Source organism: Pezoporus occidentalis, unplaced genomic scaffold, assembly GCF_034315485.1.
Source record: "Pezoporus occidentalis ecotype Australia unplaced genomic scaffold, CSIRO_AGI_Poc_V1 ctg19, whole genome shotgun sequence".
NCBI lineage: Eukaryota > Metazoa > Chordata > Aves > Psittaciformes > Psittacidae > Pezoporus > Pezoporus occidentalis.
In genome coordinates this window covers 10363550-10387764 of record NW_026913748.1, presented here as the reverse complement: position 1 = coordinate 10387764, position 24215 = coordinate 10363550, and the positions used below count along the sequence as shown (strand labels likewise).

The 24215-nt window shown below is 39.7% G+C and overlaps 1 protein-coding gene across 1 annotated transcript in view; it reads right to left on the bottom strand.

Annotated features, from left to right (window-relative positions):
- Positions 1-24215, bottom strand: part of PIK3C2G (phosphatidylinositol-4-phosphate 3-kinase catalytic subunit type 2 gamma) — a 206402-nt gene that overhangs the window by 82099 nt on the left and 100088 nt on the right. Inside the window, exons 19-20 of the mRNA XM_062616746.1 lie at positions 2730-2910; positions 1280-1387 (exon numbers count right to left, since the gene is read on the bottom strand). Of these exons, the coding sequence (XP_062472730.1) occupies positions 1280-1387; positions 2730-2910 (289 nt within the window). The remainder of the gene's footprint in view (positions 1-1279; positions 1388-2729; positions 2911-24215) is intronic.

Here is a 24215-nt window from a genome sequence, read left to right as displayed (position 1 = left end):
GGAGCAGTACTTGCAACTAGTAAAATCAATAGATGACACCAAAACGAATTAAATTTAGATAATTATAAGCACTTAAAAATTCTAATTTGCATGATTATACTGACATATGGTTCAATCAAGAAGCTGCATATATTTATAGCAAGATAATGGCCTATAATGATATAAGAAAACCAAAAAAAAAACCCCAAAGTATTTCTCTTCAGATACTTTTATTTAAACATTTTGTATCTGTCCAGCCAAGCTGGTGCAGTATAAATAGCATGGCTGTATGGTGAAATACCTTCCCATTAGCCATTATTTCCAAAAAAGCCTGAAAGCAGTGAGAAGCAGCAGGCTTCAAATTCTTCTCACTTATATCATACATAATTGGCCCAAGCCTGCAGGGTGCTGGAAGACCTCTGTTCTCAGAGAGATCAAGGCTGAATAGCAATTACTGGAAGAATCATGGGTCAAAGGCAACTGAAGGGATCAGCACCTCTTAGAATCAGGTCCACTGTGGATAATGAGCCAGAGAACAAAAATAGAGCACAAATTGCTGTAATTAGGCAGCTGAAACTGGTAATATATATGGGTGTTCAGATTCGTTTTCTCTTTCTGCTGGATACCTTTGCTTTCTCCAGAGATGGAACACCTTATTCCTGCCACAGTATTGTTTATGAAAATATTTCTAAACAGTGAATAACTGAGCCTTAGTACTGTGCTCAAAATAAAGTTAAGTAACACTGAAGAGCACTGTTATTTCCTTTATTCTTCAGTCATTTTCAACAAAAGTCACAGACACAGGTAAGTTATTTTGAATATTTAATGTTTTAGCTATTCTCAGTCCTTTGCCTAGTCTTGCCTCAGCAAAAAAAGGAGCTATCTCTAGACCTTTAGCTGCTCTCATACCTGACAAGGGAGTCATAGATGAGAAAAAAACCTGCCACCAAGAGCTGCCTGGGCAGGACGGTAACCTTGTCAATCCTGACACCACCACAGGGTAGCTGAGCTGGGAGCAGGCTGCTCAGAGTTTGAAATCTCTGCTGCCGCTGCTTTGTAAGGTGATACGTGTATGCAACACCCACCCCACCAGTCCCCTTCACCTCTCCCTCAAACAAAGGCCCCCAGTTTAAAGTGGATTAGGCTAGGTGTCAAGTTTCCCAGATGACCCATCCTTTATACCAGTAAGAGTATTTCCTAGTCAATGCAGCCATTCACTCCCTCTCCCCCTTTATACTAAAAAAACCCAAATAAAAAGACCCAAATGAAAACCATAATTCATTGCATGAGCTAGACTTACGTCTGCCTTTATGCCTTGGACAACAAGCGCGGGATTCAAGGGAAGCCGACAAACCTTTACCTCCTGGAAGAACCGCTGAAGTCTGTTGAGTTCCATCTTTAACACCTCCTGCAACATGTGAATCGTTATGGCAACATGAAAGAACATAGCAGCAGCTTTTAAACCCTTGACTGTCTTTCTGTATTTTAAACAAGCAGTACAATTTCTGGAGCTAGCAGCATCCATGCAAGCTTATAACAGCTAATGAGGTCATGCTGAGGTGCAGCTATTAAAAATAAGAACTGTGATTTTACTTCGCATTCATGTTTTTTTTCTGACTAGGTGCACTACCGGTTCACGCTGTCGTGTCAATTCAGAATCAACACCCTTCATTAGAGGCTGATTAGCCCTGCACCTGCTTTGCTGCATCTCATATTGTTTTTGCCTTGATGGACAACTTCATAATTTGTTGCTTGTTGCCTCAACATTGTGATCTGCCTCGCCTAACTGTAGGTGCGTTAACTGCGAGGTTTAGGAGTTTCTCAGTATCACAGTAACTGCAGCTTTGAGACTAATTTCTAAAATCCCAATTATGCATAAATAGTGGATAACGTCTCACTATTTCTTTTTCTTTGCAAGGATTTTTTCCTTTGCATATCTTTTCCTCTATATACTCCCATGTTTGCTTTGCTGCTCTCAGTAGCAACAGTGAGAGTTTTCTGAAAAATCCTTTGAAAATCTTTGAATCCCTAATAAGGCAAAAAGAAATTATGGTAACTTTCATGATAACCAGCAGTGGCAGGCATATTTTTATTTGGCTTTCTGGTCTGTCTTGCTGAGCTCCCAGCAAGCAGCAGTTTTACACATCAGATAAGTAACAACAGCTGTCTTGGAAAATTAACAGTTTTGAACTGGAAATGTACCTACGTAATGTAAAAGCTGTGCCTGCTGGAGAAGAGGACTATAAACCTGCTGCTACCAATGCATTTCTGCAGACATGTGTGCAGCATTAATTGCTGAATGCTGTATTTAAGATATTAAGTACAGTCCACTCTGGTTGGCTTTGCTAAGAAATGAGGATGTTCAGCCTGTCAAGGACAACTCTTAGCAAGGTTTTCAAGAACAGCAGCTCTACAGGAGTCAAATATTTTGAGATGAGGCGCTGAATGTGAGCCTTACTTTCTGTAAAATGCTCACTGGTTTTGTTGCCATTATTTCTGACCACCTCCAAGTCTGGTTGAGGAACCATCAAAGAAGGAATTTAAATGGCTTAACAGATTTACTGACCTCAAATTAATAGTTATGAGAATTGTCCCATTAAATACAAATGTTTTACTTGTTCTCAGCCCAGCACAAAATTTTACAAATTTCAGTCAAATCTTGTGGTTTATTTACGTAAAGGGCACTATAGGTAAGAGCTGTTACCTCAGAAAAAATAACTTAGATGATAGAGGAGGTATTTTTAACAAACCTTTCTTTCTGCATCACTGGCAGCTTTTACTTTTTTGGCAATGTCTTCCAGAATTCCGGTAAGATTCTCCTCCTTAGAAAACTCATTGTTCAGGGTTTTTCCAGCACAGAATTGGAGAGCAGCCAGTACTTTCTGATACCAGATTTTGAAATGAACTTCATTCTGTGCATTCTTCAACAGCCTGAAGGAGGGAGGGGAAAAAACATTCGTGTATCTTAAACTGATTTTTATTTTCCACCACCTCTAGCAGAAACAATAAATGGACTCCAGACTAATCTGTATTTGGTGACTTTGGGCAGCAGAGAATGAAAACAAAATGTGTATTCGCTGTCACCAAACAAGTCCCATTTGATAACTAATGAGATTCTGAGTGTCTTGAATCAATAGGAACCTGCCATTTCTATGCATTGTCAAACATAGTTCTGTGCCTGTATTGCTTCTTATTTCTGCAAGAAAATTTTACAAGATGAAAATAACTTGTATTTTTTGAAGTCCAGCCCTAAATATATATCCCCAAATCTATTATTCCTTCTCCCCCCCCCAGCTCCTGCCAGTACACTTATATAACTAAGCATATCTTTCAGCTAGGAGATGCATTTAAAGACTATTTTAGATTCAGACATCATCATTCTAGAAACTTTCTCTATTTTAAGTTGAGGAGACATTTCTGAAATGGGCCATAGTTCTAAAAAGAGTGAAATGAGCCCACTTTATTCCTTTTTTTACTGGTAAGTGTTGGTCTAAAGCAAAAACTCAGCTCAGTTCTGCTGCAGTTTGTAAAAGCTTTGGAACAGGAGTTATTACTAACATAAAAGTCAAAAAGAAAAAGTCGGAAAGATACTTTTCCTTTCTTTTTTTTTTTTTTCACTCTTCTCTAATTACACATTCATTTAGGCCAGGAAAACTGTTGAGCTTAGGGAGGTTTTTTTAGTTATTTGAACTGATCACTGGGAAATCTTTTCTGTATGTGGGCCAGAGGTTTAGTACACATTTGATTTATTTTTATAAGTGTAGATGTAATCACCAGCTTTGTAGTGCTACTAACATCCTTCCCATTGCCTGGGATTTTCTTTTGCCTGAAGGACTGAGGAACTGTTCTTTGCTTTTGTCCAAACTTTCTTCCCCACAACTTCATCCTTAAGTATGTCTCAAACCTTAAATTCCTTGTACATGCCTAAATTTTAATGCAGTTTCCCTTACCCGAAGAGGTTATTCAAACCTAACAAATAATGCTAGTTTTCACAGGAAATCAGAGAAGCTGTTGACTTTAAAGGCACATCATATATGAATGTCACGCAAAAAAGCAAGAACAAGATATATATCAAGCACTGATATTTAAAGGAATTCCTATAAACACTTCAACTCCTTCAAATCATACATAAGGCACTACAGTATTGCTACAGCAGTTCATACATCTATTGGTGATGACTGATTCTTGTCATCTTTTATAAGGCAATGTTCCTTGTAGGTCCTCTTTTCCTACATAATTCAATGAAGAATAATATTACCTACCGGCTTCTGAAAAGCCTTTCCAGTAACACAGAACCTCTGAACATCTAAGGGCTTATAAGTACTGAAAATCTTAATAGAATGTGTGGTGTTTCTATCAGAAATTCCCAGACATGAAAGGGAAGAGATATGAGAAGTTTATCATCACCACTCTCTGAAGGAGACTGTCAAAAATGACATCTTTTTTCCTGTACGCTAGTAAAAACAAATAATTACTTTTTTGATCTGAAGGAAATAGAAATTGTCATTGCAGTGCCTGGTGGAAGGCAAACCCCACCATATGGAGGCAGTTATATTCTTATCTTCAACCCTCCCCAAACTGAAGAAGGCTGAGAGAGCATGCGTGTATGGAGGTGGATAGAATAATTCTTCCAGATTTCAAGCAGAGTAAGTCCAAGATCCCACAGGATGGGATTAACTTGCTTAAATGTAGATGTCCTGTGCCATTTTAGGTATCCCAGGAAATCCTATTTGGCCTCTGCCTTGGAAGGGCATGGGTCCACTAGAGGCAGTATCTCCTGTGTGATGCTCCCATGCAGATGTCTCAGATGCCCTATGCTGTCTAAAATAGCCTATGTTTAGGGTACTGAATCACACTTTGCAGTGGCCTTTTAAGTCAGCTGTAGGCAAACAAGGTGATTTAGAACGAAAACATACTCTGTTCACTTCAGCAGCAAGTCAGGAACAGGCTTGGTGATTATTTTTTAAACAAAAGCATTACTGACAGTCTAGACTGTCACATGGGCAGGAATTTTAGTCTACCAAAGCACAGCACAGCTCAGTCTTAGTCCATCTAAACAGTTTGCATTTCTCTTGGAGCACAGGAAGAATGAACTTATTCACTTCTTCCCTGCAAAGACATGTGAACCTAAGAAAAGATGACATCATTGTGATATCTCTTTTGAACTGGCCAGGTTATGCTGGTGCAGAATCTTCTGTCTGCACTTAGGCTTGCATCGGAATCATCTCCTGAGCATTCACTTACTCCATTTTTAACGGTACATATTTAGAATCCAGAAAATCCTTTTCATGTCTCTTTAATCCTTTCAGATATACAGAACATTAAACCAACTTTTTATTTTCCTAAAATGAAAGGCTTAGGATTTCACATACAGGAAGCAAAATAGTAACACAAAAATGGTTTTCTATTTTAAATAGAGCTACTCCCTACATAAGGCAGATTTACTTAGAAGATACATTTTTTGATCATTCTTCTGGCTGAGTGCTCACAGAAAATAAGCTTATGTACATATACAATATAAAGATTTCTTTTCAACCTGAGAAAGGATTATGGGCCAGATTCAGATAGCTTATGCATAATTTGTACATAAAGACAGAGGACATATAGAATCTGAATCCTCTCTCACGTGCTTCTCTCATGAGCCCAATCCACAGGGAAAGTTGAGGCAGTTATGATCTCACTGGTAAAATCCACTTCCATGCCAGCTGCAGCCCAGCACACACTCCACAGTCTGAACCCACGTGGCAGCTTTTGACAGTGCATGTGCTTCCCCAGCAACCCCATGAGGGGCTTTACACTCAAAATGCATCTAGTGACTGCGGTACAGGCAGCACAGCTTCCTTCTGGCGGCCCACTGGGGTAGGTAAGCTTTTAAAAGCCGGTGGACCTTAATTTGAAAAATGATTTGGATTAACTGGGTCTGACTTTCACATTCATTTTATAAAAGCAGTCCCTACGAGGGTACAAATGATAGCTTTTAATGTGATGACTCATTGTAGGCTTTGCTGAAATGTTTATTCAACAACTGAACAAATACGCTGTTGTAATTCTGTCTTCCCAGTTTCCTGGCACACACATCTTCACCCTGCCACTGAGCAAACTCAGCGGAGATAGGAAAGTCTGCAACTTCTGAGGTTACAGGATGGAGAAATGCTCAAGACGCTAATGAAATTTTCAAGTTAGAACAGGATGCCTCGCTGTGACTGAGGAAGACAAAATTGGAAAGATTTAAAACTCATGGCTGCCAGTAAGGAAGTATTTGAAGGGTTTTGTGGCTTTTTTCCCTGACAATTTTCACAGGCTTCTGCAAGACAGAACTCAATATAAATGCCTGGCTTTATGCCAGGCCTAGATGGAGAATCTTGCTTCTAACAACAGGGAGACTTCCTCACTTCTCAGGGTTCTCTGATTTGGGAGAAACGCCCTCGTTCTCAGCAAGATCAGGGGAATTTAGACACCATCCCAAGGTCACTTTCCCAGAATAGCACAACAGGGCTGGAAACAGAAGGGTACTGACCTGAAATTTAGCAAAGAAGCAAACTAGGCTGCCTCTGCTTAGCAGCAGTCTGAAGGTCCAAGTCAGATGCTGAGGCACCCTGAAAGATGCCCCCAACATCTGCAAGCACCTCATTCTCTTTCTTTCTGCATGCACCCACTCCATACCTGCAAGGGGGCTCCAGCCCCCTTTTCTGGCACTCTCAGTTGCAGAAATGTGTGTGTTTTCCTGGGTAGAGAAACACAAGTGTTGTGGAAAGATTTTTGGTAAAGGCCAGAGGGAAGGTGGGATTGAATCAGGCTGAGTTGGCTGCTGTGTCAGAGGAGAAACAGGGCTGAAACCACCAGCTGTGGAGAAAAGGAATTTTTTTTTTTTTTTTTAAGTGTGGGAGAAAAAAGGAAGGAAAGAAAGGAATGAGATTAGATGGATCTTGGTACCAAAGCAGGTGATCTGGCCTCATTATGCTTCTGTGGCACAGGGAGAGAGGGAAGTTGATGCTCAAAAGGCCTCGCTGCAGACACAGTCTGCTCTCTGAGTTGGATTTGGCAGCCAAGTGAAAGATTGAGGCTGCTCAGACAGCTCTGCTGTTTGAACATCTGTTCCTTGTCTCCTTCAGAAAGGGGAGCAGGGTGGACCAGAGGACAGGTCTGACAGGACAGATTAGCTTGCAGGTTGCCTGTTAAACCACATTGTAGCAAAAAATCCAAGAAACAGCCAAATCCCCAGTATTTTATTGTAGGTTTAATCCCACCTGCTATGAAAGAGCAAGGCACAGTTTGATGGGACTATCTATGTGCGATGTGAAAGTGGTGACCGTAGTAAATGCATTTCCAAGCAATGTCTGGTATTTATTAGACAAAGCTGTGCCTACCAGCACACACTGTATACTATTTGCTTAAGATGCTTTGAATTCAGAGAATTCAAATGAAAATGAGGTGCCTTAGGGTTTTAAGGTGAGTGCATAAGTACTTACTCTATTGGTCAATCTTTGGTAAACTTGAACAAGTCAATATGGTTTCTTGCTATACTTCATGCCTGTTTTCTATTTCACTAAGCAGGAGGCAGGAGCAGTCACAGAAGAACAGAACATTAGTACAAGACTGCTGCTTGCCATAACAATAATTGTGTTAATATTACTCTCCACAGCCCTTCATATTAAAGATTAGCACACAAACCCACTACCACTGCACAGCTTCCATGCCTGAGGTTGCCATCTGTCTTTGATTTTAATTAGCCATCCTGCAACACTTCTACACTGTCTCTTGTGCTTTACTGTGCCATGGAGCTATAGCACACACCTGAAGCATATGACCAATTTCATTTTCAGCTCCTTGAAGAAACCATTTTACTGTTTGTATTCTTTAACAGGAGAATAAGTAACAGGAGTCTTTTGCCAGTGGGGTTGCATTTGGGCTTTCTGGCTTCTTAGGTCCCATTGCAAGTTATCTACAGACACAAGGATGAGACAGATGACCAAGATGTGTAGCTGAAAATTAATACTTCCACCCAGCCTGTGACGGGCCATAAGGATGAGTGGGCAACTGCTGCTATTAATTTCTCACTTGTAAGTAAAACTTTTCTTAATTTTTGTTTCGTTTTTTTGTTTTGATTTGTTTTTTAATCTCCCCACACTGGACAAGGTTTTTTTTCCCTGCAAGTGACAATGGGAATAATCCCTTTGATAGAGATGCCCATACAATAAGTACTGCACAGACACTGTGAACTCCAACGCTGAAGTTCACAGTCGTTCTTCACCCCCTAACAACAATCCCCATACTAACAAAGTACCTGTCATCCTTCATCCCCTACACCCACAACTCCCCTTACTTTTTCACTTGCTAGCTGGTCTGCTCAGGCATGGCCTCTTTAGACACAGCCAAACTCTTAGGCAGTAGGGTGCCAAGCTGGCAAATAGGACTGCGGCTTTTGTCTTTGCCAGTGCCTAGGATGGATGATTGAACTTGCTGAAACTTCTAGGAATGTGCCTGTAGGATGGCAGCTATTGCTTCCCAGAACAGAAAGAAACACTTGCGCTTGTTGCAATGTAATCTTTGTTCCTAGCCTGCTTCACAGCCGTGGTGAGATAAGCCTTCAGTGGACAGCAAAATTTAATTTCATTAACCTGGCTGGAAAGCCTTAAAATAGCTCTTTTCTCATGTTCCTTTGTTACTCAAAAGAAACACGCTATCTCTGTCAACTTCTTTTAACAAATAGATACAGGACAATACCTCCCTTTTTAAACTAACCCCAAATTCTAGAAAGGTGTGACATATGTACTACAAGTCAGAAAGGAAAACACAACAGCAGCACCGTTCTGTGCAGACCTATTGGAGCATCACAATCAACAAAGTAACTGACGTATAAACAAACAACTGGGAAGCACAGAACGCCTATTCTGCAGGGGGAAATGATAAGCAAAGTCAATTAGGCAGAAGAGTTAATGTACGACAAAGATGGAAGGGACACAGTGGTTCTCCCAGGTGACTGCAGTACTGAGCATTTTCCACAGTTTTTCTGAAACACTGTGTGAGGCCATCTACTTGATTGGAAGGACTAAGAATGAACTCCCTTTCCTTCACCACGTACAAAGCCAGCAGAAAGGGAGAGGTACAACAGGGCTGGCAGAACTCTGCCTTGTCTGCTTATCTTTTCTTTCCTTCTGTTGTAGAACAAGAAGAGAATGAAGGTTTACATTTCTTGAGCAGAGAGAGTGAAGTGCGGTACAATATTTTCTCTGAATCTTTCTAACCAAGTAAGTCCCAGGATGTATGAGCAGCAGCTGTTTGGTAGTTTGCAGCACCTGTCCACTTTTGGCTCTTTACAGAGTCAGTTACTGCAGTCAGCTTCACATGCTGCTTCTCCTACAACAGAGCTGCTTTTACAGACACATTTCTCAAAGCGTTACCCTTGAAGAGGAAATATCTCTGCTTAAAGTGAAATTTTGTTTTAAAAGGACATGTGACACATTCACTTTTGTTTTTCTGAGTCTTTCTTTATAACATAATTTAGAACAGATGTCTAAAACAATGGTCTTCCTTAAACAACAAAAAGTTGTTGCAGACTTTATATTATGAAATATGCTGGTTAAGCTTGAGAAACACAGCATTTCTACAGGAGCCAAAGGGCTAGTTGCCATTATTTGCTAACTTTCTTTCAAAGGTCTTTACGAACAAACCCATACAATTTGCATCCAGAAAATAACAGTAGATTCAGTCAACCCAGTTCCCCCTACTCCCACTGAATGCCTTAGCTGTGGAATGAGTGTCCTGCTGACTCACAAAAAACCAGCAGATCAGTGAAAACAAAGGCTATGCTACGCTGTGTAAGTAAGTTGCCAAACCCTGCTAAGGTTGCCTAGCAGAAAAATGTTCTATTTGATACATAACACAGTTAGTTGTGCACACTTACATATTAAGAAAATAAACCCCAGATCAAATCGTTTTGTCCAGAGAAGAAAGAGATTTACCTTGAAAATTAACTGTATTGAGAATTAATAGGAGAGGCACCACTCTCACAACCAGATAGTAGATGCTACCTGGTCTAAAGTCTAACAAAGAATTGATCAGCATCATAACATGGCTTCTCTAATTTGCTGAATGGACATGTTAACGTCAGCATAAGTGCTACAAGCATCATTTAGTAAGAAGTGCTGTCACTGTCAGTCTCTTTCTGCTCGGTTTGCAAGAAAGAAAAGAAGAATAAAACTGTTAGCAAAGTCAGTCTATTTCCAGTCTGCTCCATTGGGTGGACTCTGTAAGAAGCAGGGGACCAAATTCATTAACAAACTATCATGAACACAAAAAATACCTGTAGCAGAACACCAACACAAGTGGTTGTTTCCAACAACATCTGTATACAACAGCACTGACCTTGGATAACTTCAAAATCTGTGGGTGAAGTTTCACAGTCCACCAAAGACCCCACTCTAACAAAGTGTTAATCCAAAGACACAGGAACGAAATACCTTCATCCTAAAGTGACATTAATATCAAGTGACTCAAGCTCAGGCTTGCAACTATAGGCCCAACTGTTCTCAACTATTAATAGAAAAAAAAGTACCATTGTCTTAGTAAAGAGAATAAAAAAAGAATTATTAACTTTGCCCTCCAAAAGCAGTATTCTGAATTTAAAACAAAAAAGCTGCTTAACAAATGTATTGCATCTAATATCTGCATGAAGATTATCTATGGGGCAGTATTATTTTGCATTCAATGAGAAACATGGCATTCAAGTCTGGCATTAATTTTGAAAAGTCTGGTTCCATATTTGCCAGTGCTTCCTCCACATGCCAAGGTACATCCCTGTTCGTGCTTGTTTCAAAACTGTGGATTTTCTCCTCAGAACAATATTATATTGTTGTCAGAATTTCATGCAGTGTCTTACACCAGAATCGGCAAGCTTGAAAGCTACCAACCACCTGTCTTTATAATAGCTTAGAGTAAATTTGTGGCATGGAAACTGAAATGTGCCATTCATTCCAGGCACAACAGAAATTGTTGTGTTCTTCCCAGTGGGTATGTGCATTGGAAGCTTGCAATGAATGGGATTAGACAGGATAATCACCGCTAAAATAAGCAGACCCAATGGCTTTAATGGGATGATGTCCAAATATGCCAGCAATTAATTGGATACAGGAGGTGACTAAGCTACTCTACTTTCAAACCATATAAATAAACTACAAAATTAATCCAGGTTCACTAGAGCCAATGGAGTTGCTAAACTTTATACCATATCACAATTTAGGCCACAGTTGTAGCAGCAATCCACTGAGGAGAAACTGAAAATGTTTTTCCTCATGTGCCTACTGTTTAGGTAGTTCATGTCTACCAAAATAGCTTTGGATAGCTTCTGTAGCTTCCCATTAGCTTTACAGCTGGAACAAAAAAAATCCCTTGTGACACTACAAAACAAAACGTATGACACAGAAATAATTCTGTATGGTTCTGCATGCGCTGGGCAATTCAGATTTACACAAGACTGCAAAATTAGACCTGAGATACACTGCAACACTTTGATCAATTTCACTTTAAAATGTACGCACTTGTTTGTTTTTTTGCTGTTATGCTTGCTTGTTTTAACATACTAATACAGAAGTAGTTTCAGGAAGAAAATTAAAATTGTCTTTCTACAAGGTCCGTATGGCTACTCATATTAGGAGCAGTTCAAGCTTTCATTCATGTATTCTGAGCCAGATCTGTACTTTGTAATCCTAGAGTTTTCAGATTACCGTTCTTATGACTCACTCTGGGCTTTGGAAGGAAGTGGTTTAGTGTTTTGAGAAGGAATAGGATGAGAAAGTGACCTTGTTTTGCAAATATTATGCAATTCAAAAGAATTTACTCTGCAGACAGTACGTCTTGTGATGGGCTGTTAATTTTCCTATTAACACTGCTCTGAACTCAGTTCCAAGAATTCACTTTGTTTAACAATGTCTACAGCCAAAGCTGTTATCTTTCAAGTAGAGTCTCAGATTTTTTGACAAGGAGCTCAGATGTCAATTGAAGGACCAATGGGATTTGATACATTCCAAATATATGCAGGTATAACACTTCTTTTAAGGCAGCATCACTTCTACCTCTCTGGAAGAAACTATCTGTAGAACCATTATGTTTTAAGAGCAGGTAATACAGGTACTAGAACTGGGATCCTGATCCCACATTATTTCCCGATGTGTCAGTCTCTTCTGGATTTTCACTTTCATGTGGACATTTCTGCCCTAAATCAGTGTCTCTGCTTATCTTCTTTCCCCAATTTCTAATAAAGGAAACTTTTTTCAAATTACCAGAATTATACAGGAATAGGGAGGTATAATGAGCTTTCAGCAGGTAATGCTTTAGGTATTTCAGCAATGATGGTATCTCAGAGTAATTACAAGATTAAAAAACACTGTTTTCAGGAGACCTCTTGTATCTCACGTAGTTGTTTTCTGTAAGACGTTGAGTCTTCTTTTTCTGGTAATTTGCCATGTGGCATCTCATGCTGCACAACAAAGGATGCATGGATCAGATCACAGAAACTTGCTACTTGTGTGCATGTGTCTGACTTTATCAAAAGAATAACTTTGAGGGAATCTCCAGAGCTTGCATAAGGTGGCATCGTGAAGACATATGGTCCTTTACACTTCAAAAATAACTAGTGAAAACTCATTTGTTTTCAGGGAACAGAAGAGAGAATCAGACTTTTCAAGAGGGGATTCTGTAGAGTCCAAATAACACTTTTTTATCTTTTTAAGATTCAGACTCTTCTGACCGAGAGTTCTCTTCGGGCTACAGTACTCCTTATGCATAAGGTCACTTTGCAGTCTTCTTCAAACAAGATGATACCTACCACGTTTTCATTTAATTAAAGCAGAGGAGACCATGAAAGATGGCTTTTCTGAGCTCATCCCTGTCAGTAGCAGAACAAACATTTACACTGTAAAGAAGAGTGTTTCTGTTATCTTCATACCCATTCTTTCTAGGCCTGTTTTCTTTCTTCCTCTCTAGTTTTATTATTTTTCCCCTTTCCTTGGTCTCTTTTCATTTTCCACTCCCCACTACATATAGCAATGATATCTTTTGCAAAGGTAGGAGAGGAGAGCAGAGCTGAGAAGGAAGTATCTTTAGATTTCTTTTCTTTTTTAAATACTGGCCTGGTTCCGATCTTCCTTCCGTTTCACTGCTTTATTGCCACCAAATATTGGCTTTGTAAAAAGAGATGTGGGAATTTGAAGCTAAGTTTATGTACCAGGGAAAGCTTGCTGTAAGATATTAGTAAGAGAAAACTTTTTTTTTTAGCTGGCCCTAGGGTATTTTCCTAGTTGGCAGCTGGCCTAGTTACCATGGAGGAAAGAAGAACTGGAGGGCAGGCACACTAGGAAAGTGAGGCATAGACCTATGTGAAATTAAGTTGGCTTAATTTACAGAGGCTTGCTGAAATTAATCTCCCATTTCAGACAGCTTGTTGCTCTTTCATTGCTTTACATTGTTTTGTCTAAGTTTACAAGTCCATCTTAGCTTTGCTGGGACATGTTCAACTGTGGGACCAGGTCTGGATAAACTTTTGAATAAGCTAAATTCCCTTTTAATGAACCCCTATCCAAGAAGCTTACTTCTTAAGCTTTTATCAAGGAAATCTTACATGACTCTTTTCAGATCAAACCGTATAGTGCTGGGGTTAAAATTCATAGATTTTAATGTCAGAAGAATTTAAGGCAGATATAAGAATGCAAATCTGTCTTGAATTCCTGATTGTACTTGCTGGATGACCTTGGCAAATACTTTAACTTTTCTATGCTTTGGATTCCTTTGCAAAGGGGAAAGGATTATTTACCTTCCCATTAGATGCTGTATTTGTTTCTAAGCTGCTCTTATGTCATAGAGGCAAATGCCGAGGCAAATGCCAAGGCAAATAGGTCTGTTAAATAACATTTTCACCTCCTTCCTATGTGTACTCTTATAGCCAGCATTTTTCTATCATATGGGAGAAAATAGCAGCCCCGAGCATTTTTTCACTTATGAGAAAAGCAGAATTAAGGTTTAGTTGTTGTGATGAAAAGTTCAGCTCTAGTTCCAAAATTTACAACTGCATTTTGGAAGTATTATTGCAGTAAGCAGATGTCATATTTCTGTACATCCTGAGTCAGGTAAACAGTGGAGCATTCTCTCCAGGGGCAGTTACTGCACTGGCAGAGAAAATTCAGATCAGCCACCTGACACAAAATGCTGATGGGACTTTGAAGTGTACTGGCTCTGCTTAGCTATCTTTCCTGCACTCAGAGTGCTGTCCTTATGCTCAGTTCATGTGAAGGTACAGCTGGATAGTGGACTGAGTGGCAGAAATCATAACTTTTCTCCCTTCTCCCACCATACACATGCTCAGTTATTTTTATTGCCTGGATAGCCCTGAATTGACCACATTTCTTCTCAGATGTTTACTCTGCTAAGTGAGCAAAAATCTGTGTGTGCCAAAAATTGATATGGATAGGTGCCATATTATTTCTACTGGCAAAGTAGTGTCAGTACTCATGGACTGGCAGCCATGGGCGAGCCTTGCAGAGCAAGGTAAATTACTGTTTAAACCTCCTTTAAATTCTGTTTAAAAAAAACTGATGATAAAGCAGAGCAACAGCAGGAAACTGCATGTGTCAGCTTTAAACAGATGCAAAAAAATGATATTAAAATGGGCTGTTACTTAAGTGACTTTTCATACCATGACCAAGCAATGTACTTCTGAGTAACACACCGGCAATTGCAAGAATATTTGCCATGATGGCTGCTTAAATTCATTTCGACAAACTGCTCTATCAACAAAAACACATACATGAGATCTGGGGTTATGCGAGTCACTCAGAAGCTGGCTAAGCAGAGCCCATTAGAAAAGTTTAATTAATAGAAATGCTTTTCCTGCTAGAAATCATTGCACACAATGAAATGACATTGTGGAGGAGGCTAAGTAAAAGAATAAATACTGATTTCTATCTAATACCAGACTCAACTACTCGGGTCAAAGCAGAAATTAGCTGAACTAGGTAAGCAGAGTTTTATCATCTGTCATTAAGCCAAGCCCTAAGAAGCACTGAAATGTTGTTTACTGTCCCTGCCCAGTGCTCACAGGATATTTGTTACAGGTAGTAATGCCCTATTTCACAGCCACAACTCCACTTCCTTTGTTGATGTACAAAAAAAGGTCTTCCCTCAGTTAAAAGTGCAGAATGTGTTACACCACTCACAGTGAGGGACTTTAAATTAATCCACACCCATGGATTAGGCTCTGGAAATCCCTGTTCAATCCCTTCCTTATTAGCCAAGGCAGCTGCCACACTAAAGCTAATGAGCCTGATTAATATCAATTCAGTATTTTTTTTTTTACCAGACATCAGATAACTTTGTACTAATCCAGACATTTTTACCCATTTAATATCAGATGACATAATTTCTCATTTAGCACTAACTGAAAACTACTGTTTTCTTATTCCAAAGAGTATTTCCTGTCACTTAGAATGTATGGCTTTTTGTATGGCTATTTTTCAAATATCATCACCAAATTTTGTGTCTTCTGCCTAGCTGCAGAAATTTTATATCCAAGCATGTGAATGGTGACGTGGGTAGATTGGAACAATCAGGTAATTTCTCTTACAGGTTTCCATTTCAGCAATTTTTCTTTGCATTTTCCATTACCTATTTGTTAAACTTCTGATTGAGAAAAATGAATAAAAGTATAAAACCCAACTCTTTTAGTCCTTCTTTTTGTTTGTTTATTGTTGGGTTGTTTTCTTTTTTTTTTGGGGGGGGGGAGGCTTGTTGTTGTTATTTGGGGTTTTTGTTGTGGTTTTGTTTATTTGTTTGTTTATCAACTAAAGAATTCTGGGTTTGTTGAGCTTGCCCTTAAGCTTGGTTTCTTCAGCTGTTACAGAAGAAAGTGCACATCCCTACTGCTACCACATTTGCTCTTATTCTAATGCAAAAGATAAAATCCCTCACTGGCTACAACTGAATATCAATATTTATATATCAAGGAACTGATCAGAGGGAGGAGGAAATGTACTTCACTACAATCTGGGTGAAAGACACTATTAATATTTGTGTGATGAAGTGTTTGGAGTGACCCAACATTGTCATCACTGATGGCAAGCAGTTTCTTGGTGCCAAATAGATCATTTGATCATTCTTGCCTGTTTGGGATTCTATCTTGTGGTTTTCACCATGATACTATCTTTCAGATGATGAAAACATAAAATTACTGTTGAAAGTCTCCATCCAACAAATGATACCTATTACCAAGTTGTTTATTTAGGAAACACTGATATTATTCTCAGTCCTTCCTAAAATGAGAGCACCCTTTCTACAATACATTATCTGAGGACCACCCATGGCTCAAGAATTGAAGGACTGAGGAAACTAAATCAGTAAACAAGCCAAGACAGTTACAGAATTCATTTGTAATCTACAGAAACATGTAAGAGCTGATGTCAGGAGGAACCTCAGGAGGTCCTCTGTTTTATTCCCTGTTCCCAAAAGCAGAGCTAGCTCTGATATTGGATCACGTTGTTCAGAGGGTTTGGCATCAGCAGGAGGTTGGGAAAGTTGTGGAGATGGAAAGGAACAGTGGTGCAATCTGACCATATGATGATGGGTCCTTAGAACATGAGGCAGTTTCAAAAGATACAACGTAATGACAGGCAGGCCTTCAAGGATACGGTTGTTCACCTTAGGAGGACAAAATTCTGTTGACCATCATAACTTCTTTGGAAATAGTAACAAGAATAAGTGGGCAAAGAACTGCATTTCTAATAACTTAGAAATTCACGTCAGTGACATGTGAATGTCACTCTGGTCTGCTTTCAGTCTCAACAGCTGCACTGCAACTGAAAAACAATCTCTTATAAGCACTTCTAGCTGCATCCCAACTGTTGTAGGAACAGCAAATACTCATTTAGATTAATTTTAGGGTATGAACAAAGATTCCACATTATTTGTTACACTCTCTAAATCACATCAGCCAGAACTATGCTTGGCTACAGAATAGAAGAGATTGGGGGTTTGCCTGTGCCACTGCCTGCATAACATTCTCTTGTGTGTTTGCAGTGCAAAAAATGTAAGAGCTTCCTTCTCTGAATGAACAGCTGACTACTTACCACTATTTGCCATACAGTCTTTCAGGTTCTTAAACAAGCTGTCAGGCAAAGGAGGACAGTTCAGTCAGAGTCAGAATTTGTGTGAAATGATCAAGTATGAGTCTCCAGTGGCTCCTCTGAAAAGAAATGGCTGATGGCTGCCTGCTTTCTAGAATCAATAACATAGACTGAGATAGAAGCACAGAGCAGTTACACACCTAGACACAAGGGTCTCCAGAGGAACTCACGGCAACACAGGCAATCAAATCAAAATTACACTATATAGAGAAGGGAGAGTAATGGGGCAGGTTATACTTGGGAATAATGTTCTTTTGTGGAAGTGGTTCTAGATCTCCCAGTTGTCTCAGGAGCTCTTCAGCTGAATATGAACTTCACATCTGGCAAAAATGAACTCTTTGTTTCCTAGAGAACAGAGCAGAAGTATATCACTTTGTATATTACTTATCTCTGCTCTCCTCTTGCTTTTCTGCATCTTTCCTCCTACAAAGATATTTTGCTTTGCTATCCTTCTCAGTTCCACCAGTGACTACTTTCTACCCCTTAGCCTGCCTCTTTCTCATCACTTCATAGTTCTACACTTCTGTGCAGTCACTGAAAATATTGTGGCAATTCCCTCCTTTTCCAAACCAAACTTTATTAAGCAGTAAAGACTGCTCAGAATTCTGAGTTTGGGAAAGCTGGGATTGAAGCAGAAGAGACAGAAAAGTTTGCAGATCCAAGTGGAAGGAATTCCCAGTTTCATCCCTTTCAACTGCCAGAAGCATGCTGCTTTGCACATTACATCCTCTACCCATTTCCAAGTGAATCTTGAAGAAAACTTTCATTTCCAAACATGAAACACCAAGGATTAGATTATAAGGGCTGCATGCAGGAAAGCATGTGCACCAGTGTACATATACCTGTAAACTAAGAAGACAACTGCATACATGTGAGAAAGCATTGGTCTGGGAATGGACTAGAAGGAGGACTTGGAGGAACAGTTATTTTAATTTTACTGGATGACAGTCTGTGAACAATTGCTGGGGGAAGCTGAAGACAAAAACCAAGCACTAATGTAAGGGAAAAAAAAAGATACATTTTTTTCTTTTTTTTTTTCTTTTAATCTACTTGGATATAAGCCCTGCTACACAAGCTGAAAAAAAAGAAGAGTAAGAAACATAGAAGAGGATTTTACTAAGAGATATGTTGAGGGCTGCTTTGTTGTTTATGCTGACATACTTAGGAGTTTTATGCCTAAGGATTTGAGCTCTCCAAACCATTTATTAGATGAGATGAGAAAGGAAATCTCAGTTTGTGAGAGACTAATGGTGCCAATTTGAAAACATCATCCACTTGTGTATGTCCTATTGCTTCTTTATTCAAGCGACCATTTAATTTTTGTTACTGAGTTTTATTATTGCAATAGCTCTTTCAGCGCTCTGCTCCTTTTTAATGGAGAGGGCTTTACTATTCCTCACTTTCCTAGTTTTATTAATAGGATGTTTCTCTTACTTGCTTATTCACTACAGTTTATCTAGATCCTTATAAGGGAAGCCAGAACAGTCAGCAGCAGAGAAATCCTTTACCTAGTTTGGGTCAGGCTATTTTTGAAAGCCATCTCCTAAAGCATCTTAAAATTGATCACCACTGCAATTCTTCTCATCATTAATAATACTAACAAAAGATGTTGGCTTTACTTCAATGTTTGTTCATCCACACAACAGAACATGCACCACTCTAGAGCTGCAAATGTTTCATGGCACTTTGCTTCTGTTGCTCAACTGTACCTTTGAAATTCAGACCTCTAATTTTTCCTCTGATAAGAGGAAACAACAGCCAGCATGTTATTTTTCTGCTGTCTACTAAAATCTGAACTGAGTAGAAACAAAGTATGAATAGAAACAAATTTGTACCTGCTTCTTAAAATTTTCAGTGTAGGTAATTTGTATTAGCTCTTTGAAAGATAGACAAACAAAAACCAGTATCCATTCCAGCACTGAAGCTTTGATCACATTTACAACCAAATAATTTCCTCTATACAAGCTGCCAGCAATTGATACTGTCTTAAACCCTACACTCCTCTTAATAACTTTTTTTCTTTTTAACGTAAGCAAATAGGTTTTCCCTCAAGCAACAGCCATCAGTGAACAGCAGCCAGGTGACATACAGCACAGGTGAAATACCAATGGTATTTTACAAATCATTAAGTTTAAAAGATGATGTGTTTTCAAGCTAAGAAATAGACAATCCGTCAGTGGTTTATGATTGAGCAAATCAGATGAACACCAAAAGGAGATGTACCTGATACAACAACCTTTATATTTGGGATTGTCTTAAAGTACTCATTGCATCTCCCCTAAATTGAGTTGAAAAAATGCTGGGACTTGCTTTAGAATGAATGGGATAACTTTTAGCAATACATGGTGGGAAGTAAGATAAATAATTAAAATAGCTCAAGGTGACACTCACAGGGTTAGCTCAGTCCCAAGTCTCTACTTTCAGATCTTCAGTGACTAAGTATTAAGAATCTTTTTTAAACTTCATTTGGCACCTCATATACCATCTGAATGTTTGCATCTGAGCTCAATGCTTCTGTCAAAAGCTCTGATTTTGATAAATATTCTTAAAAAAAAATCAAAGATTTGTAACTGCTATACCTTAATCTTTCAGCCACCCGTTATTGATATAATATTGTAATAACACATCTCTGAATATCTTTATACAGGCATAATGGGACTTTTCAAGGAGAAAAGTAAATTCTTGTAGCCTGAATTTCTGTCTGAAACAAAGAAATAATGCCATGAACTTTACCAAACAGAATTCTGTGTATTTGATAGACACGACAGTGAAAGCTAAAGAACAGTTCAGCTGTCTCTTGACTGAGATGTCTACCACTTGTATGAACTACTGGGTAGAATTTTACAGGCTTCAGATTTGGAACAAATATTAATTCTTTTAGATTCACTGGTCACTGTCTTATTTAATTCAAGGGTTCAACATACATCAGTTTCAACCAAGTAGGCTCTTTGCCAAGGAAACACTGAATGAGACAATGTGACACATGGTCTGTCGCATAATTCTCTTGCTTAAAAGGAGGTTATTACAACATGTTAGCAGTGTTCAAGCAAAAGAGCCATGCAAAGACAACTCATCTGACAATCCCTTCTTTCCTTTCTCAGTTTATTTTTAATTTGGGCCCTGTCCAAATGACAACATTGTGATTACAGACTAATATAGCATTTAATATGGGTGAGCATTCAGAAAGCAATTAATGCTTAATATTTTCAAATGGGTTTTATGAATTTAATACTGAAATAGTCATCAGGTGTAAATAACTAGAAATATTGAATTATAATATTTCTTCACAGCTGACCTAGCAGGACCTTTTATCTCCTCACTGGAAATACTGCCTTTTATTCTATTTATTTATTCATTTATTTAAAAAACTGTTAATATTATATTTGGGTTTACATTAGGGAATCTTTTCCTCAGAAAAATTCCCATTGGTCACAAAGTAATGTCCTATTAAAACATGTACCGATGGATCATATTCAACAAAGTCTAATCCATGATTCTCCTTTTTCTGGTCCAAGGCCCAGCTTTTATTCTGGTGGAGAATGATCATTAAACCTTGAAATATCAACCACGAAAATACACAACTGACAGCATCATTAAGATGACCACTAATTCATCACACTGAATGTCCTGTATCCACTTGAAGCCTCTCTTTGTTTATTCATAATTTCCCTAAAAGGTGTCAAGTGAAAGTGATCAGAAATGGGAATGATGTACTAAACTCGATCCTGTCAGACAGGGCCGTGATCAACTGCATGATAACTATAAATGAGGATCCCCAACACATCAACCCAAGAAAATCAGCCTGCACTACCCTTATTCAAGTCATGCAGTAAGAACCATGCAACACACATTCAAAGAAAAGTTGATTGAAAACAACTCTCTAGGGTAGCTCAAGACAAATTTTGCCAAAGATTGGTTCAAACAGCCATAATTAAAACAAAAAAGCTTGCTAAGCTGGAAAGAGAAAAGACCGATAACAGAGCCAGACTTATAAAATGTTTTACATAATCTGATGCAATTTTGAAACATCTGCAGATTCATTTTGCATACAATAATTGCCATTTATAGAAAAAGCCCTATACAAATGAGATCACAATGAAATAGTTTCCAAACAATCACAAAAGTTAAAAGCTGAAAGTGCAAGCATGAAACATGAAGAAAATAAACTTTATGTTATATATGACAAATTTAGAGTGAGGCATCCTCTCCTAGTATTTCACCTCAGCAATCAGAACCAGGTACAGAGGCCTTGTAGCAGAGAAACAGCCTGCTGGAGTATCCCTCTCAACTGCAGGATTGCTCTTGGGTGAACGAGGCAACATTTAACTGGTTAAACACACCACCAGCTGCTCAGGTGAGAACCACAGGAGATTCTCCATGCTGTTTACTTTCCCACTGAGGATTGTACTCTTCAAAATAATTACAGCCTGATTTGGGAAATTTGCATAATCTTTAAATTGCAGTTACTGCTGTTACAGTATCACAGTCTCACAGTATGCTAGAGATTGGAAGGGACCTCAAAAGATCATCTAGTCCAATCCCCCTGCCGGAGCAGGAACACCTAGATAATGTTACACAGGAATGTGTCCAGGAGAGTTTTGAATGTCTCCAGGGAAGGAGACTCCACAACCTCCCTGGGCAGCCTGTTCCAGTGTTCCGTCACCCTCACTGAGAAGAAGTTTCTTCTCAAGTTTAAGTGGAACCTCTTGTGTTCCAGTTTGTACCCATTACCCCTTGTCCTATCATTGTTTGCCACTGAGTAGAGCCTGGCTCCATCCTCGTGACACTCCCCCGTTATATATTTATATACACTAATAAGGTCACCCCTCAGTCTCCTCTTCTCTAAACTATAGAGACCCAGCTCCCTCAGTTTTTCCTCATAAGGGAGATGCTCCACTCCCTTAATCATCTTTATTACCAGGGCAGAGTAGAGGGGAAGGAGGACCTCTCTCGACCTACTAACCACCCCCCTTCTAATACACCCCAGGATGCCATTGGCCTTCTTGGCCACAAGGGCACAGTGTTGGCTCATGGTCATCCTGTCGTCCACTAGGACCCCCAGGTCCCTCTCCCCTACACTGCTCTCTAACAGGTCGTTCCCCAACCTATACTGGAACCTGGGGTTGTTGCTGCCCAGATGCAGGACTCTACACTTTCCCTTGTTATATTTCATCAAGTTATTCCCTGCCCAACTCTCCAGCCTGTCCAGGTCCCGCTGGATGGCAGCACAGCCTTCTGGCATGTCAGCCACTCCTCCCAGCTTAGTGTCATCAGCAAACTAGCTGATAGTACACTCAATTCCCTCATCTAAATCGTTGATGAATATATTAAATAATACCGGTCCCGGTACTGACCCTTGAGGCACTCCACTAGTTACAGGCCTCCAACTAGACTCCGCCCCATAGACTACAGCTCTCTGGCTTCTCTCCTTCAGTCAGTTCACAGTCCACCTTACTACCTGATCATCCAGACCACACCTCCTCAATTTAGCTGTGAGGATGCTGTGGGAGACTGTGTCAAATGCTTTGCTGAAGTCAAGGTAGACCACATCCACCGCTCTGCCATCATCCATCCACCGTGTTATTTCCTCATAAAAGGCTAAGAGATTGGTCAAGCATGACTTCCCCTTGGTGAAGCCATGTTGACTGCCCCTCATAACCCTCTTATCCTTGATATGCCTTAAGATGGCACCAAGGACAAGGTGTTCCATCACTTTCCCAGGGATGGAGGTGAGGCTGACCGGTCTATAGTTACCCGGGTCCTCCTTCTTGACCTTTTTGAAGACTGGAGTGACATTTACGTTCCTCCAGTCCTCAGGCACCTCTCCCGTTTCCCAGGACTTGGTAAAGATGATGGAGAGTGGTCTAGCAATGACTTCCACCAGTTCCCTCAGCACCCACGGGTGCATCCCATCTGGACCCATGGATTTATGGATGTCCAGATTGCTCAACTGGTCTCTAACCCATTCCTCATCGACTAAGGCAAACTGCTCCGTTGACTTGACTTCATCTAAGGTCTCAGGGGTACAGGGCTCTTCAGGACTGCCTGCAGCAGAATAGACAGAGACAAAGAAGGCATTCAGTAACTCTGCCATCTCTGTATCTTCTGCCACCAGGGCACCCATTCCGTTCATCTGTGGGCCTACATTGCCTCTGGTGTTAGATTTATCTGCCATGTATTTGAAAAAGCTCTTTTTGCTGTCCTTGACCCTTCTCACCTAAGGAGGCCTTAGTCATCCTTGCTGCCTTCCTACATCCTCTAGCAGCAGCCTTATATTCCTCCCAAGTGGCCAGCCCCTCCTTCCATGACCTGTAAACTCTCCTCTTCCACTTGAGCATACCCAGCAATTCCCTATTTAGCCACACAGGTCTCCTGGCCCTGTTCCTTGACTTCCTACGTGTCGGGATGCTCTGATCTTGAGCTCAAAAAAAGCAATCCTTGAATGCCAACCAAAATTAATTGTGTCTTGGACATTTCAGGTTATTAAAATTGGTTACTCTTCATATATTGGCTGAGCTTAATGAATACCTAAAGAAAATTTCAGGTTAAAGACATAAATGCATGGACTTCTTTCAGTCATCTTTTCCCAGTAGTCCACCATAGTGTAAAAACCAAAACAACTTCTCCGCATCTATCAAATTCATGACTGAAAATTATCCATTTGAAGTGACAGAACTAGAATGTTTTGTCAAAAGCTTTCCTGATTTATTGTCACTCTGGTTTACATCCCCAAATGTTCCTCTGGGACAAGCAAAGATTATGTGAGGTATTCATCAGGAAAGATTTTGGCACTCTGTTTTGTTTTTGAGGGAAGCAACAATAAAACATTCTTAATGGAAAAAAGATGAAAGGCACAGATGAAAGCCTAGTGTGACATCTGCACAGAGCCCTGCTCTGAATCTCTCCCTCAGCAACACCCACTCCACTTCCTCAGTCCTGTCCAACTCCACAAGCAGGTTATTATGATCCATCAAATGGTAGCATAAGCGACACTGTAACAGACCACCAAAATGTCTTGTTCAATCCTTTCTACAGTGGATATCCTAAAGACGACACCCATCTTTCATA